A 13,809-nucleotide genomic window follows, 5' to 3' on the forward strand; every position below is an offset into this window, starting at 1 on the left:
GGCGGAAAGTCTGGGGTTCCAGGTGATTCATCCGAGGGCGGGGAGCGATTAGTCGGCACGGGGAGTAGCCGTGTCACTGGTCAGACTGGTCCGGACCTGTTGCTGCTCAGCTGGTTGGAGATGGCACAGCCGGGAGGGCGCCGGCCTCGCGCCTGCCCGGCCCGATTTGACCCCAGCGCCCCACACGTCCTCTGGGCCCCCCAGGAGTCAGCCTGAGCACCGCTGAGAATGGCTCCAAGACCAAAAATAAAGACACGAAAGTCGCCAACCCTCAGGCCAACAGCCGGGAGCAGAGTTACATCCTTGGATGTCCCACCCCAGCGTTCGCGTTTAGTTCAAACCATTCGGGATGGGGCGAGTGTGGGGATCAAGGTGCTGCCTTGGGGAGGCTGACACTGGTGTGACCCCGGGCCTCATCCTATCCCCCGGCCCGTCGTGGGGGCATCTTCTGAGCACCACCAAGGGCAAACCCTCCACCCCCAAGGAAAAAGACTTCGCTTAGTGTGTTGGAGATTGTGCGGAAGTAACTCTTTGGTTCATTAGAAGAGAGAAATACGTATAATTTGATCTTTAAGAGAAGTGCTCTGGGGCTGGAGCGTTTGCCATGCATGCCGCCGACCCGGGTTCGATTCCCAGCATCCCTTGTGGTCCCCTGAGCACCGCCAGGGATAATTCCTGAGTGCAGAGCCAGGAGTAACCCCTGTGCATCGCCGGGTGTGACCCAAAAAAATAAAAATAAGAGAAGTGCCCTGACGCAGCCTATGGGGGACTTCTCGTCAGAGGAGCGTGCGCGCTCTCCTGTCCTCTGAGACAGAGGAGAGACCCCACAGACCTCCTGCCCTGTGAGGGTGAGGGAACAAGGGTGCGTCCCCTTCAGCACCTGAGCGCTTCCCGCTCTGAGCTGCTGCCCGTGTCGTCCAGGCCGCTGTCCCCGTCCCGGCTGTCATGAGGGTGCCGTGACACCTGGCCTGTGTACCTGCACTTTCCTGGCTCACGCCCTGTGTGGGCTGGCCAAGGGAAGGTCGCCTGGCGGCTGGTCCCGAGCCTGGGTGAAAGGCCGCACCCCAGGCCACTGGCATGACACTAGAAACCCCACCCAGGCCAAGAGGGTCACAGAGCTCGCCACAGGCGGGTACTCGCGTGCGGCTGGCCTGGGCTTTATCCCTGGAACCTCCGGGGGTCTCCTGGGCCCTGCCAGGTGTGGCCCAAAGCCCACTGACAACTAACACTGAGATCAGAGTATCGCTTCCTCCCCCCAGGAGAAGCAGGTTTCTGAGGAGGGTGGGGGGCGCAGAGACCCTGACCCCAGCTCTCTTAGGGAGCAGGGGTGTGAGTGAGGCCGCCGCTGTGGGCAACGCAGTCACCACCCTCCACCCAGACTCGCTGCCCCCGGGTGCGCGAGACGACGCACGCTGGGTAGTCCTTGGTCCAGAGACCCACTGCAGGTGCTGGGCCCAGCACCAGCTGCCTGTCTGCAGAAGCAGGATTTTCTCACCGTCCGTATAACTGTGATAATGGCACGGGTTTGACTTTTTTGTGTGTTTTTCCTTTTCCTTCTTGGGTCACACCTGCCGATGCCCGGGGTTTACTCCACACTCGGGAATCACTCCTGGTGGGCTTGGAGGAACCACGTGGGATGCCAGGGATCGGACCGGGGTCAGCCGCGCGCAAAACAAGCGCCCTACCTGTTGTACTATTGCTCCAGTCCTGATACCGACATTTTCCAGGGGGCAAAAACCCTCCTGCTTGACAGTTTGTTTAAGGAGTGGCTTCTTGGCTCTGTTGGCGGGGAGCGAGGGGAGGCCCTGGGCCGGGCGGTCCTTGCTGCCAGGGCCGTGGGCCGATCCTTCCAGCTTTCCTTGGGGAGGTGGAGAATTGCATGTTCAGGTGGAGGAGGCTTCGGTCTACGCCCGGTGGGTGGGACTCGGGGCCGTTTGGGATGTTCGCATCGAGCCCGGTCAGCCGTGTGCAGAGAAGGTCTCTGCGTGGTCCTGCTGCTCTGGCCCTGCAGGGGGGACGTTCACCAGTGGAGGTTTGTTCTGAAAAGTCAGTACAAACGCTTCAGGTTCGGCACCTTGCTCCTCAGAGTGGGTGCCGGCTTCTGAGCGCGCCTTCCCTTCCAGGGTACTACAAGGCCCTCTACTTGCTGATCCACAGCAAACTCCCATCGAGCATCGAGTATTCCGACCTGTCTCGCGTTCCCGTGGCGAAGACCTTGCTAGAGAACGTCCTCAAGCCGCTGCACTTCACCTACGACTCTTGTCCGCCGGGGGCCAGGTGAGAAGGGCCGGCCAGGGTTTCCGGGCCCCGGGGGCGGGCGGCCGGCTCACGGACCCCCGCCCCTCCCAGGCAGCAGGTCCTCACAGCCTTCACGGACGAGTTCCTGGCGGCGCCGTTCACAGAGCAGCTGCTCCACCTCGTCATCCCGGCCCTGGCGGACGCGCACGCCCGCTTCCCCTACGAGCCCTTCCTGAGCGCGCTCCTGCTCGCGGAGGGCAGAGGCCCCCGGAGGGGCGGCGCCGTGCCCTGGCTCTTCTACTTCGTGCTCACCGTGGGCGAGAACCACTTGGGTACGCGGGGGCCCGGGGGGGCGCGTGAGTCGGGGCCGCGGGGCCCGTGGTGAAGCCGCCTTGGTTGTCTCGCGAAGGGAGCCTCTCTGAGGAAGGACTGCTGGTGTACCTGAGAGTGCTCCAGGCCTTTCTCTCCCAGCTGTCGGTCGGCCCTGCCAGCGCCAGCCGCCAAGGCTCCGCCAGCGACTCGGAGGACGAGACGGAGGAGGCGGGGCAGCCGACGAGCACATCCGTAAGCCGCGGGGCCGACGCGGGACGGGCTGGGGGGCCTGTCTCGTGCTGGGGGGTGTCTTTCCCAGGGAGCCCTGGCCGATTCTTCCCTATAGGCCGTCAAGGGGCTGGTCACTGTGGAGCCCGGGGGCAGTGTGGCCGGGTGCGCGGCTGAGGGCTCCCGTGTCCTTCAGGAGGACGGCCGGCTCACGGCGCCGCACATCTCCGAGGAGTGTCTGAAGAAGCTGGACACGAAGCAGCAGACCAACACGCTGCTGAGCCTGGTGTGGCGGGACTCGGCCAGCGAGGAGGCCTTCACCCTGATGGCCTCCCTCTGCCACACGCTCATGGCGCAGCACCGCATGATGGTGCCCCGAGTCAGGCCAGTGCCCGGCGGGCGGGCGCGCGGGCGGGCGGCGGGCGGCGGCCGGTCCTCACCTGCTGTCCTGCCTCCTCTCCAGGCTGCTCTACAGTCTGGCCTTCAACGCCAGGTTCCTGAGGCACCTGTGGTCTCTCATCTCTAACATGACGACACGGATGATCACGGGGTACGTGGAAACGCGGCTCGAGGGGAGGGCGTCTGCCTGGCACACGGCCATCCCGGCATCCCACAGGGTCCCCGAGCACCGCCAGGAGGGACCCCTGAGCACCACCGAGCGTGGCCCAAACACTTTGAGAATAAGTGGCTGGAAGCCCACTAAAGTGCTGGGGGGTGTTCGCGGGCACTGCGCTGGCCTCACGTGTGTGCCTGCGGGGACGAAGGTTTCGCAGGTCTACGGAGAGGAGAGCTGCAGGCCGCAGTGACGGGACAGCGGGGAGGGCGCTCCCTTGATCCTGGCTCCCATATGCGCCCCCAAGCCCACCAGGAGTGACCCTGAGTGCAGGGCCGGGAGTCAACTCTGAGCACTGCTGGCCGGGAGCACGGGCCTGGTCAGCCCCGTGTCGGGGGCACCATCGCCGTGCCTGTCCAGCAGAGCGCCTGTCCAGGCGTCCAGCTCTGTGCGATGGAGGCCAGCACTGGCCTGGAGTCCCTGGCTGGCCCTGTCCGGATCTTTCTCTGAGTGACAGGAGCTTTCGTAGCTGGGCCCTCGGGCTGCGACCTCCACGTGTGTTAGCAGGCCCCACTCCCAGCCACGGCTCCGGGTCCTGGCCGGGAGCAGCCCCAGGTGTCCTTTGGGGGCAGGAAGTGGCAGATGTTCGTGGGGGAGCCCAGGGGTGCCCAGCTGCCGTGTGCGCCGTCGGCACCCCCGTGCGACTCCTGGAGACCAGGCTGGGGAGGCCTGCTCCCTCACCGGGGAGCAGCTCTGGGTCTCACTCGGAGAGTTTGGGTTTGTCTGGGGGCCACATGCGGCAGTGCTCAGGGATCAGTCCTGGAGGGGCCCTGGGGATCGACCCTGTGTCAGCCGCGTGCAGGCAAGCGCCCTCCCCGCTAGGCTGTGGCAGCTCCTTGATGGGGTTTGGCGTGTTTGAGACCCCGTGCTGTGCCCGCCTCAGGGTCACCAGGACTGCTTGCCTGTGGGAGGCCCTGGGGCGGCCCCGAGCGGGTGGGGGCCCTGGAGGTGGGGCCGTGAGCGGGCGCCTCGGGCCCAGCAGCAGTGTCAGGGTGGCCGCCAGCGGGTGAGGGCCCGGCGGCAATGTTGGACCTTCTCCCCCAGGCCTTTGCTGGTAGCAGCTGAAGGTCAGTTCTCACCTGCTTGAGTTCGTAGTGAAGCTTTGCAGGAAGCGGAGAGTCCCCCCGGCCGCCGTGTCCCCTCACAGGAGACCGAGCCCCGAGCTGACCCGGTGGGCTGCCCATTCCGCCCTGGTGCCCCTCCCGCTGGAGGGAGCATCCTGCCCCGGCCGCCAGTGCTGCCTCTCGGGCTCGTGTCCCGCCTTCCCTGCTCGGGGCATAGTCTCCCAGCCCCCTGCAGGGAGAGCGCAGAGCTGGGGGCGGGCACGTGCCTGGGCCTCTGGGCTCTGCAGGGGGCACGCCCTCCCCTGCGGAGTCTCCCAGCACGTCTACGGAGGGGCCCACTGAGCACAACCCCACGCGATGCCCGGCGGGAGGGGCGTGTCAGCGTTCAGATGCCTCGGGGCAGGTCCTTGCTGCTGGAGGGAGCCTCGGGCTCGCCTTCCTCTTCACTCCTGCTGTGGCGTGGCCGTTGGCGCAGGCCCCTGGGCAGCGTCTCACCTCTCTGCCCGCGCACGGGTGCAAGGGCCCCGCAGCTCGGCTCCGCGGAGGCGGTGCTGGGCCCGACTTGGGGAGGCGGGAGCCGTGAGCAGCTGGAGCCCAAACTCTTGTTCGTGTCTTCGTGGCTGGGGCCCTCAGAGGGCAGTGCTCAGGCTCCCGGGATGCAGAGTGTGGGGATGTCCGGTGTGGCCCTGGCAGGGCCCGCTTTGCTCATGGCATACTCAGCCAAGCGCGTCCGCCACCTTCCCCTGTGTGCCGTGTCCTGGGGCTGGCGTTGCTATGCCTGTGGGAACCCGGGTCCGTGTGGCGTCCGTGGCCTGTGCTGCCTCATGCTGACATCCCACGGGCCTCCGAGGCCCGTGTCCCACTAACCCGTCTCTCCTCCTCCCCTGCTGCCCCAGGTCCATGGTGCCCTTGCTCCAGGTGATCTCCAGGGGCTCCCCTATGTCCTTCGAAGATTCCAGTCGGATCATCCCCCTCTTCTACCTCTTCAGCTCCTTGTTCAGTCACTCGCTCATTTCTATCCATGACAACGAATTCTTCGGGGACCCCATAGAAGGTGGGAGCCTGGGGGTGCCGGGGCGGGAGGCTTTCCCGGGGCGCGGAGGGGCCAGAACGCGGTGACTGACGAGGGGCGACCCTGTGTTCCAGCCGTCGGCCAGAGACAGTCGTCGATGATGCCTTTCACCCTGGAGGAGCTGGTCGTGCTGTCCCGGTGCCTCCGGGACGCCTGCCTGGGGATCATCAAGCTGGCTTACCCGGAGACGAAGCCCGAGGTGCGAGAGGAGTACGTCCTCGCGTTCCAGAGCATCGGAGTCACCACCAGCTCCGAGATGCAGCGCTGTATCCAGATGCAGCAGGAGCGGTGGATCCAGTTGTTCAAGGTACGCGGTTCCGGGCGTTTGCCGGCCCCTCGCCTGGTTCCGGTCGAACCGAAGTGCGGGTTTGCGTCCCGTAGTATTTGATTCGCAAAACTCGAAAATGCAGAAGGGCCGTTTCCGTCACACAGCTGCGCACCCGAAGCCTCTTGGACGGTGCTTGTAGTCGGTCGGTCTGGGGGGTGTGAACACAAACTGGGTATTGCCACCTTCGCTTCCCCGGAAAGCAGGTTTCTTTTTTCTGTCTTGAGAGACTGCGGGGAAGGCGGAGTAAGGCCGCGGCAGGGTGAGCTGCGTGTCCGCGGTCATACGCAGGAGACCGCAGGCCCGTGCGACAGGCGTGGGAGCGCGCGGGGGCCGGGGCGGGGGTGGCGGGGAGGCGGCCGGGAGTGGGTGTGAGGCTCCCGTGGAGTCGCTGTGGCCGGCGGCGTCGGCAGCGGGCCGGGCGCAGGCCTGCTCCGAATCGCTCCCGAGATTTACAGTCGGCTCCGCACCCTGACCCCTCGCTCACTAATGTGGGCCTCGGTCACCAGCCGCCCCTCCAGGCCCTTCATCACGGCTTTTGTCAAGCTCTCTATTTAATTGAAAGAAGTTAATTGAATGAAAATGATCAACTAAGCTTGTATTAATATTGCTAATGGAACTTTCTTCTTGGCCATGTTTGGAGGAAGATGTCAAGCTCGACTTTAGGAAAGGCCCATTAATGCTTGCACTTAACCTGATGGACTAATTAAGGAGTGCTCGCTCACCCCCGCCGGACCCTCGCCTCCGCACACACTGCACTCCACTTAGCGCGCACACATTAGGAGCGCCGAGACGACCCATAACGTCTGGTAGCCCTGATGCCGTCCTGACGCATCGTCGGGTCTGTCGTCGCTGCAGATCGTAGCCCGTGTTTGCACGATGTATTCGAGTTGCTGATCTGTGGGGCTGGAACGATAACATAGTCATGGTTAAGGCGTTTGCCTTGCACCCGGCCGACCCGAGTTTGATTCCTCCGCCCTCTCAGAAAGTGGGACGGATTCGATCTGCCAAACACAGTAACGACAAGTCTCACGAAGGAGACGTTACTGGGCCCGCTGAGCAACTCGATGCACAATGGGAGGACAGTGCTGCCTATCTGTATTCCCGAGTAAACTTTAGCTTTTGGGGTCGCTCCTGGCGATGCTCAGGGCTTGCTCCTGGCTCTGCGCTCAGGACTTACCCCCGGTGGTGCTCAGGGGACCCAATGGGATGCTGGGAGTCGAACCAGGGTTGGCTGTGTGCAAGGCAAACGCCCTCCCCGCTGTGCTGTCGCTCCAGCCCCCCGAGTAAACCTTAGAGGTCACGTGTTGACCCCTCTGTCCATCTGTTTTGAAAGATCGACACTTTGCTGGTTTCCTGCCTTGAAACAAGCATTGCGCCCGTTGGAAGCTCTCGCTTCTTGCGCCGGCCTTTCCCGGACATGGTATCACAGCCGCATAGGCCAAGTACTTAATTAAACCCCGGGATCTGGGCTAATAAAACTTTCCATTATGTGGCATCCGGTTTGTGTACCGCTTCAGATAGCATCATCATTTTATAGCACCTGCTGAGAGTTCAGCGTTTCCAACAGCTTATCTCTCGGGCCCAGTAGTCTCTGGATTTAATAACCAGTATCGGGCATTTCCTTTTGCTTAATGAAAATCTCGTGCTTCGCTTTTCCGTCTGCCTCGCTGATGCTTTACTCGGGAATGAGGGTCTGGAAGCCTCATTTTGGAGAAACTTTCTCTCGTGCTCGAAGACTCTGGCCCGGAACGGCTCATCCCCAGATCTGACCCAGAGCCATCGTGGCGGTGCCTTTCGTGCCAGTCCTGGTGGTCTTTGGAATTTTTGAAGCTCCGTCTGCTGTCGAGCTGGGCCCTCAGTAGAGCCTGAGCAAGCAGGGCCTGAGAGTCTCGTCCCGGGCACTGTCCTGTGCCTTCCGGGTCTTATCGGTTCCCGTGATGGGACAATTTTGTGAGGAAGACACAGCGATTATCCCCATTTCAAGCTGTGTCTGGCTCGTGGAGCAGCTCTGAGCTCTGCTGCCGTTCTGAGCACCCCCTCTGGAAAGTTCGAGGGGAATCGTTTAGCGTTTTCCGTAAGCCTTGCTGATTTCCAGCTGGGGCCTTGGGGCAGAATCGACCCGCGCTGGTGAAACCCTCCTGGCAGCCGTTCCCTTCCTGCCGGCGCGCCTCCCCACTGGCCTCCGCCGGGCGCCCCGGGCATGGGCCTAAGTGGATCCGGTCATCCTTCTCTGTCACCGAGAGCCAGGGCGCGCGCTGACACTGCGAAACCGGCGGTGCATTTATCACGTTTATAAACTCCTTGAAGTGTGATTCCTGCCGCTGATTGCTCCTGCCCGGGAGAGCCTCGGAGGGGGTGGGCGCAGGGCTCTGCTCACGGCCACACCCACCGGCTTGGTGCCCGCTCATCCCCTCCGAGGGGGCAGAGGGCCCGCTCGCTCTCCGCAGTGCAGGCCTCAGGTTTGGTCTCGGCAGGGACCGTGTCCACCCCGGCAGTTTGGCTTGTTGGCCTCCCCCGGCAGGCCTGGGCTGGGCTCGGCCTCCTGCTGGCAGAGGCGCGTGCCGGCCCCTCCCTCTCACTCTGCCGACAGCCGCGCCCACGGACCACGCCGCTCCCCGCTCGGCACCTCGTCCTGGACGGGGGTCCTCCCTGACCGCGTCTCTGGGCTGATCGCGGTGGCATCCGCGTCGGCCCCTGAGCCGGGTTCAAACCCGCCCCCGTGGGGTCCCTCAGCCTCGTGACTGGTGTGGAGAGCCTGTGCTTTCAGAGTAGACCCGTGTCGGGCGGGAGGGAGGCACTTGGGACTCGTGAGGCCCAGAGCAGGGCTCAGGCCTCCGTCCCGCAGGGCAGAAGCTTGGCGGACGGTTCAGTTTGGGGATCTCCTTTCGGGGGCTTTGGTCACTCCTGGTGGTGCTCAGGGTGACCCTCTGTAGTGCCGCGGGGGGGACAGGTGCCCGGCCCAGGCCCTGACCCCTGACACTGACTGTCCTGCTGGGTCCCCCGGGGACCTGGTCCTCCGGCCTCTGTGATGAGGTGGGGCCCAGAGCCCGGCCTGCCGCCTCCCTCTCCCTCTTCTTCTCCGTGGGACGCTCATGCACGCTGTCCTTGTCCCTGAGTGTCCCTGTGGGTTCTGGGCCCTGTGCATCGTTAGGACTGACCAGAGAAGGGGGGGAGTTGCCATCAGCGTTCTCTCGGCCACACCTGCAGCCGTGTGTGTCCCCAAGGCCCGGGCACTGCTTGGGCCGTAACTTGAGATTTAACTGGAGTTCACGTCCCCAGCTTGTTGTCGGCCATCTCACGCGATGCTCCGTCCCTCCCTGGCCTGGCCACACCCCCAGGGCCGTGCGGCACTCGCACTCTGTCCTTGGGCCTCACACTCTGTCCCTGGGCCCGAGAAGCTGTGAGTCGTGATGTGCTGGCCTGGCCACGGCGCTCAAGCTTGTCTGCAGTGAGTCCGTGGGCTGGGCCGGGCCGTGCCTGAGGCCCGGCGTTGGTCCTGGTCCCTTGTGTCCCGCGGGCTCGGCCCTGGTGGCGGATGCTGGCGCTGAGGCCGTGCTCTCCTCCGCAGGTCATCACCAACCTGGTGAAGATGCTCAAGGCCAGAGACACGCGGAGAAGCTTCTGTCCCCCGAACCACTGGCTGTCGGAGCAGGAGGACATCCGAGCAGATAAGGTGCCCCGGGGCCTCGTGCCGTGGGACCGCCGGGGAACTGCGCGTGGACGTGAGGCGCAGGCCTGCGCACCGGCACTGCACACCCTGCTCGGGCTGCTGCTCTGCCGGCTGGAGGGGAAACGGCCCCTTGGGTGGCAGTCGCCTGTCCCCACGCCCATGTGCGCGACATGTGCTCCCCTCGGCATGGCGGGGAGGACAGTCGTTCCTGTCAGGAAGACACTCGACTGGCCTCATTCAGAACCCGGAGGTGGGCGGGAGAGAGCGGGCAGCGAGCCCACGCGGAGGAGCCCTGACTCGAGCACCGGCACCGCTCGGGCCGTAACTGAGGTTTCACTGGAGTTCACGTCCCACTGTGAACACACGGGCACCAGCACACGCATGCAGGCACATGCAAACACACCAGCACATAGCAGGCACATGCCAGCCACACTCAGACACAACAGCACACACGTGAAGGCACACAGACACGCCAGTAGACACACACCGGCACACGTCAGCCACACACAGACGCAGGCACGCGTCGGCCCCCGTCGTGCCATCGTCCCAGCTCCTGCTGTGCAGGCTGTGCTGAGGCAAACGCCTTCCTGGACTGCGGCTCCTTTTCCCAAAACAGGAGTAGCGGGGCGCCGTCAGCTTCAGGGCCTGTGGGGTCGGGGCGGGGCTGTGAGGTCGGGCCCACACCTGAGCCGGGTGTGCCTGCAGGTCACCCAGCTCTACGTGCCGGCATCCAGACACGTGTGGCGCTTCCGGCGGATGGGCCGCATCGGGCCCCTGCAGTCCACCCTGGACGGTGAGTGCCCGGCCCTGCCGTGGGGGTGGGTCTGTGGGGGATCTGGGCACTGCCTTGATGACCGGCCAGTGGCCACGGGTGCGGGAGTCAGTCGGTCTAGCAGTCCGTAGGTGGTCGGTCCGGATCGAAGGATCAGTCTCTGTCCCCGGGACGCAGACCCTGTGCACGAGCAGGCGGGACTGGGGAAGCACACGCAGGGCCTGAGGGACAGGCCGGGCACAGCGCCTGAGGCCCTTGTCCGCCAGCAGGGAGCCCTGACGCTGCCCACGGTGGCCCAGAGACAAACGGCAGAACTTGCTGGAGGGAGAGTTGGGGGGGGACACACTTTCGTGGCCCAGGCAACAGCAGTGTGATCCCCAGCACCGCCTCGAGGGCTCCACTCCCAAGTTAGAATTTCCTTCAGGATACAGCATCAAGGTTGAGTCCAAACCAGGAAGTCTCGCGTTTATTCCTCTTCCCGCGGCTTCCTGCTCTGGGTGGGTCAGTCAGTGCACACAGCCGGGCTCTCCTGGGGCGCACCACTCCGTGTCGGCCCCGGCCGTCAGCTGCGCGCCTACCCACGGGGAGATCCCCCCTAGTGGGCTGGCAGCGGAGGCGCCGGCTGTGTCTCCCGTGTCTGCACTCCCGCCTCCGGCCGCCTCGTGGCCTGTGGTGACACTGGATGTGTTTCCTGGCCTGTGAGCCCTTGTCAGCCGGGGGCGCCCCGTTCGCCTGGTCTGGTTTGGGGCGTTGCTGGGGACTGAGCCAGAACTCAGAGCAGCGAGGCAGGCGCTTGGCACTGAGCCGTGTTCCCGGCCCGGATGCCGAGCTGGGGCCCCATCTCAGACCCCCGTGCGGGGCAGAGGCCGAGCTCCTGGGGCCTCACGTGGCTCAGCCCTTGGCGTCGGGGCGTGTCCCTGTGCCACGCCCGGCCCTCCGCTGTGCCCTCCGGGGCACCTCCCCCCGACTGACGAGGCCCCTGTGTCCTAGTGGGCCTGGACTCCCCGCCGCTGTCCGTGTCCGAGGAGCGGCAGCTCGCCGTCCTGACGGAGCTGCCCTTCGTGGTCCCCTTTGAGGAGCGAGTGAAGGTAGGAGCAGGGCAGGGGCGAGGCCCGCGGTCTCCTCCCGCTGCCCGCGACCTCTTCTCTTCCTTCCCTTGTCCTTTGCTCCGGCTGGTGGGATCTCTGCGGCGGGGTCCCGGCCCGCGCAGGCCGACGCCTTCCCCCCCTGCCTGCGGCCCCCGACAAGAGCCGAAGTCAGACCGGAGGACGCGGACGCGAGCGACGTCACGATGTAGTCTGTGACCCTCGCACGTTTGTGCTTCTGAATGTGGCTGAGGGGCGTTTGCTCACACTCGCCAGCCCCAGCTTGTTTCTCGAACCCTGGGCTGTGGTCCGGGGTTCTTCTGGCTCTCCCGGTCCTAGGCCCGCCGGTCCGCAGGCGCCAGTCCCCGCAACACAGGCCCTGCGGCGCCCTCTGCTGGACCTCGGCGCCAGTGGCGAGCTGAGCCTCGCTTCATCGGCCGAGGGCCCTGCGAGTCGCAGCTGCGCCCACTCTGGAGCGTGGGAGATGCTGAGCTGCCCGGAGAGGCGGGGCAGGAGGGCGGGTGCCGAGCCCCGAGTGGGTGTCACCCCAAATCAGATGAACAGGAGAATGGAGTAAAATACCGGACTAGACTCCCGCAGTCTTACAAGTGCATTGCACACGTGCTGAGACGGTCTGCAATTGAACCGATGTCTGTCACCGTCACCGTTAAGACCGCTGTCTCGGGGGGCTGGAGCGATAGCACAGCGGGGAGGGCGTTTGCCTTGCATGCGGCCGACCCGGGTTCGATTCCCAGCATCCCATAGGGTCCCCTGAGCACCGCCAGGAGTGACTCCCGAGTGCATGAACCAGGAGTAACTCCTGTGCATCGCCGGGTGTGACCCCAAAAGCAAAAAAAAAAAGACGTGTCTTGGAAGTTGCAGGGATACGGGGGTGAGCCTTCCAGAGCATTAGTGCAGCAGGAGACGGCTCAGGTTCGAGCCCAGCATCCCAGATGGCCCTGAGCCCACCAGAGTGACCCCTGGGTGTGGCCCTAGAACGGTGACCATCGATCCAGCTTTCCCTTTCGGTTGCACGCGTCCACGGTAATAAAGATCTGTTGTTTCTAGTGCCCTGACACCGCCTCTTCCTGTCGGGCAGATCTTTCAAAGGTTGATTTACGCGGATAAACAAGAAGTTCAAGGAGATGGTCCGTTTCTGGATGGGATCAATGTCACAATAAGGAGAAATTACATTTATGAAGACGCGTATGACAAACTCTCCCCCGAAAACGGTACGTGAGCTCCGCGTGCGTGGTGGCAGCTCGGGAGGCCGTTGGGTCAGACGCCCCACCCGAGTGACCCCGGGCAGCGCCGTCCCCTCTCGGTGTCCCCGGGGGCCATGCGCTGCCCTGCTCAGGGCCGTCGTGGTGCTGTGCCCATGGCAGGCCTGCGTGTCACGCCGCTGCTCCCTCTGGGGCTGCGCGTGCCGAGCTCTGGGCAAGGGGGCTCGTGCCTCCGAGGGACAGAGGGGCAGGAGGCTGGGCGTGGCCGAGCAGTCAGCTTTGCAGCCATGCTGGGGACTGGCTGAGGAGCTGTTGGTGCACACACACCCGTCAGGGCCGGTTTAAACTGGGACGTGGGCTCACAGGAGCCTGTCTGACTCGGGCACCAGCCTCTCGGGCCCAGATCTCACAGTGGCCAGGGCCCTGCAGCCAGCACCCAACCGCAGGTGCGGCTCTCGGCAGGGCAGCCGAGTCTCCCGGGCCACTCACTGGACATGACACCTGTGCCCGGTGACAGACGCGTGGACACAGGGGTCAGGGCACAGGGCAGAGACGGGGGAGGGTGTCCGCCTGGCATGCGGCCGACCTGGGTTCCATTCCAGCCACTCATAGTCCCCCGAGCGAAACGCCAGGAGTGACCCCTGAGCACCACCTGATTTGGCCTGATTTGGCTTGAAAACAAGAAATTGGGGCATGTTTGCACTGTGGAACACTAGGCAACTGTGAGAGGAGATGGGAGCTTTGCTCCTCTTCTCAGAGCCTTGTTCATAAGAACTTTCTCAGCCGGGAAAATGGTTTTGTCAAACGTTGTTAAGCAAATCATGACCAAGTCAGTCACCCCAGGGTGTTTCCTTTGGGAAGAAGACTCAGGCCTTTGCTGGGTGATTGTCACAGCAGCCGGTGGGCACCCGTCACCGGCCACGAGAACAGACCCTGGTCTCCGCCCCACAGCCCCTGTGCTCTGGCCCGCTCGGAGCCGGACTCGGGACTCCTGCCGGAGAAGCCGCACCAGAGCTGCCGGGGCGGGGGGCTTTTCCCTGCCCGCCCTTGTCTGGGTGTAGGGCACAAAGTGGGCGCGCTGGGCCCCAGTCAACTGCTGGGTTCTCGGGCACTTTCCCTGGAATCGGGCAGTGAATGCCCACTCGAGACCCCTGGCCTGGTGATCCTCCTGATGAGAAGCTGTGTCTGTGGAGGCGGAGGTGAG

The 13,809-nt window shown here is 64.4% G+C and overlaps 2 protein-coding genes across 3 annotated transcripts in view; one reads left to right on the top strand and one right to left on the bottom strand.

The window, feature by feature from the left end:
* The window catches only part of LMBR1 (limb development membrane protein 1), a 232,682-nt gene that overhangs the window by 142,522 nt on the left and 76,351 nt on the right, over window positions 1-13,809 (bottom strand). The window lies entirely within an intron of this gene.
* Window positions 1-13,809, top strand: part of UBE3C (ubiquitin protein ligase E3C) — a 37,916-nt gene that overhangs the window by 10,933 nt on the left and 13,174 nt on the right. Inside the window, exons 7-17 of one of the 2 annotated variants that reach the window (XM_056134840.1) lie at window positions 2,124-2,277; window positions 2,350-2,570; window positions 2,648-2,802; window positions 2,978-3,162; window positions 3,242-3,328; window positions 5,352-5,509; window positions 5,602-5,834; window positions 9,424-9,528; window positions 10,231-10,318; window positions 11,288-11,385; window positions 12,482-12,614. In XM_056134840.1, coding sequence (XP_055990815.1) covers window positions 2,124-2,277; window positions 2,350-2,570; window positions 2,648-2,802; window positions 2,978-3,162; window positions 3,242-3,328; window positions 5,352-5,509; window positions 5,602-5,834; window positions 9,424-9,528; window positions 10,231-10,318; window positions 11,288-11,385; window positions 12,482-12,614 — 1,617 coding nt within the window. Of the gene's footprint in view, window positions 1-2,123; window positions 2,278-2,349; window positions 2,571-2,647; window positions 2,803-2,974; window positions 3,163-3,241; window positions 3,329-5,351; window positions 5,510-5,601; window positions 5,835-9,423; window positions 9,529-10,230; window positions 10,319-11,287; window positions 11,386-12,481; window positions 12,615-13,809 lie in introns of both variants that reach the window. The other variant, XM_056134839.1, reaches the window with a different exon arrangement.

Source organism: Sorex fumeus, unplaced genomic scaffold (assembly GCF_029834395.1).
Source record: "Sorex fumeus unplaced genomic scaffold, SorFum_2.1 ptg000107l, whole genome shotgun sequence".
NCBI classification, from domain to species: domain Eukaryota; kingdom Metazoa; phylum Chordata; class Mammalia; order Eulipotyphla; family Soricidae; genus Sorex; species Sorex fumeus.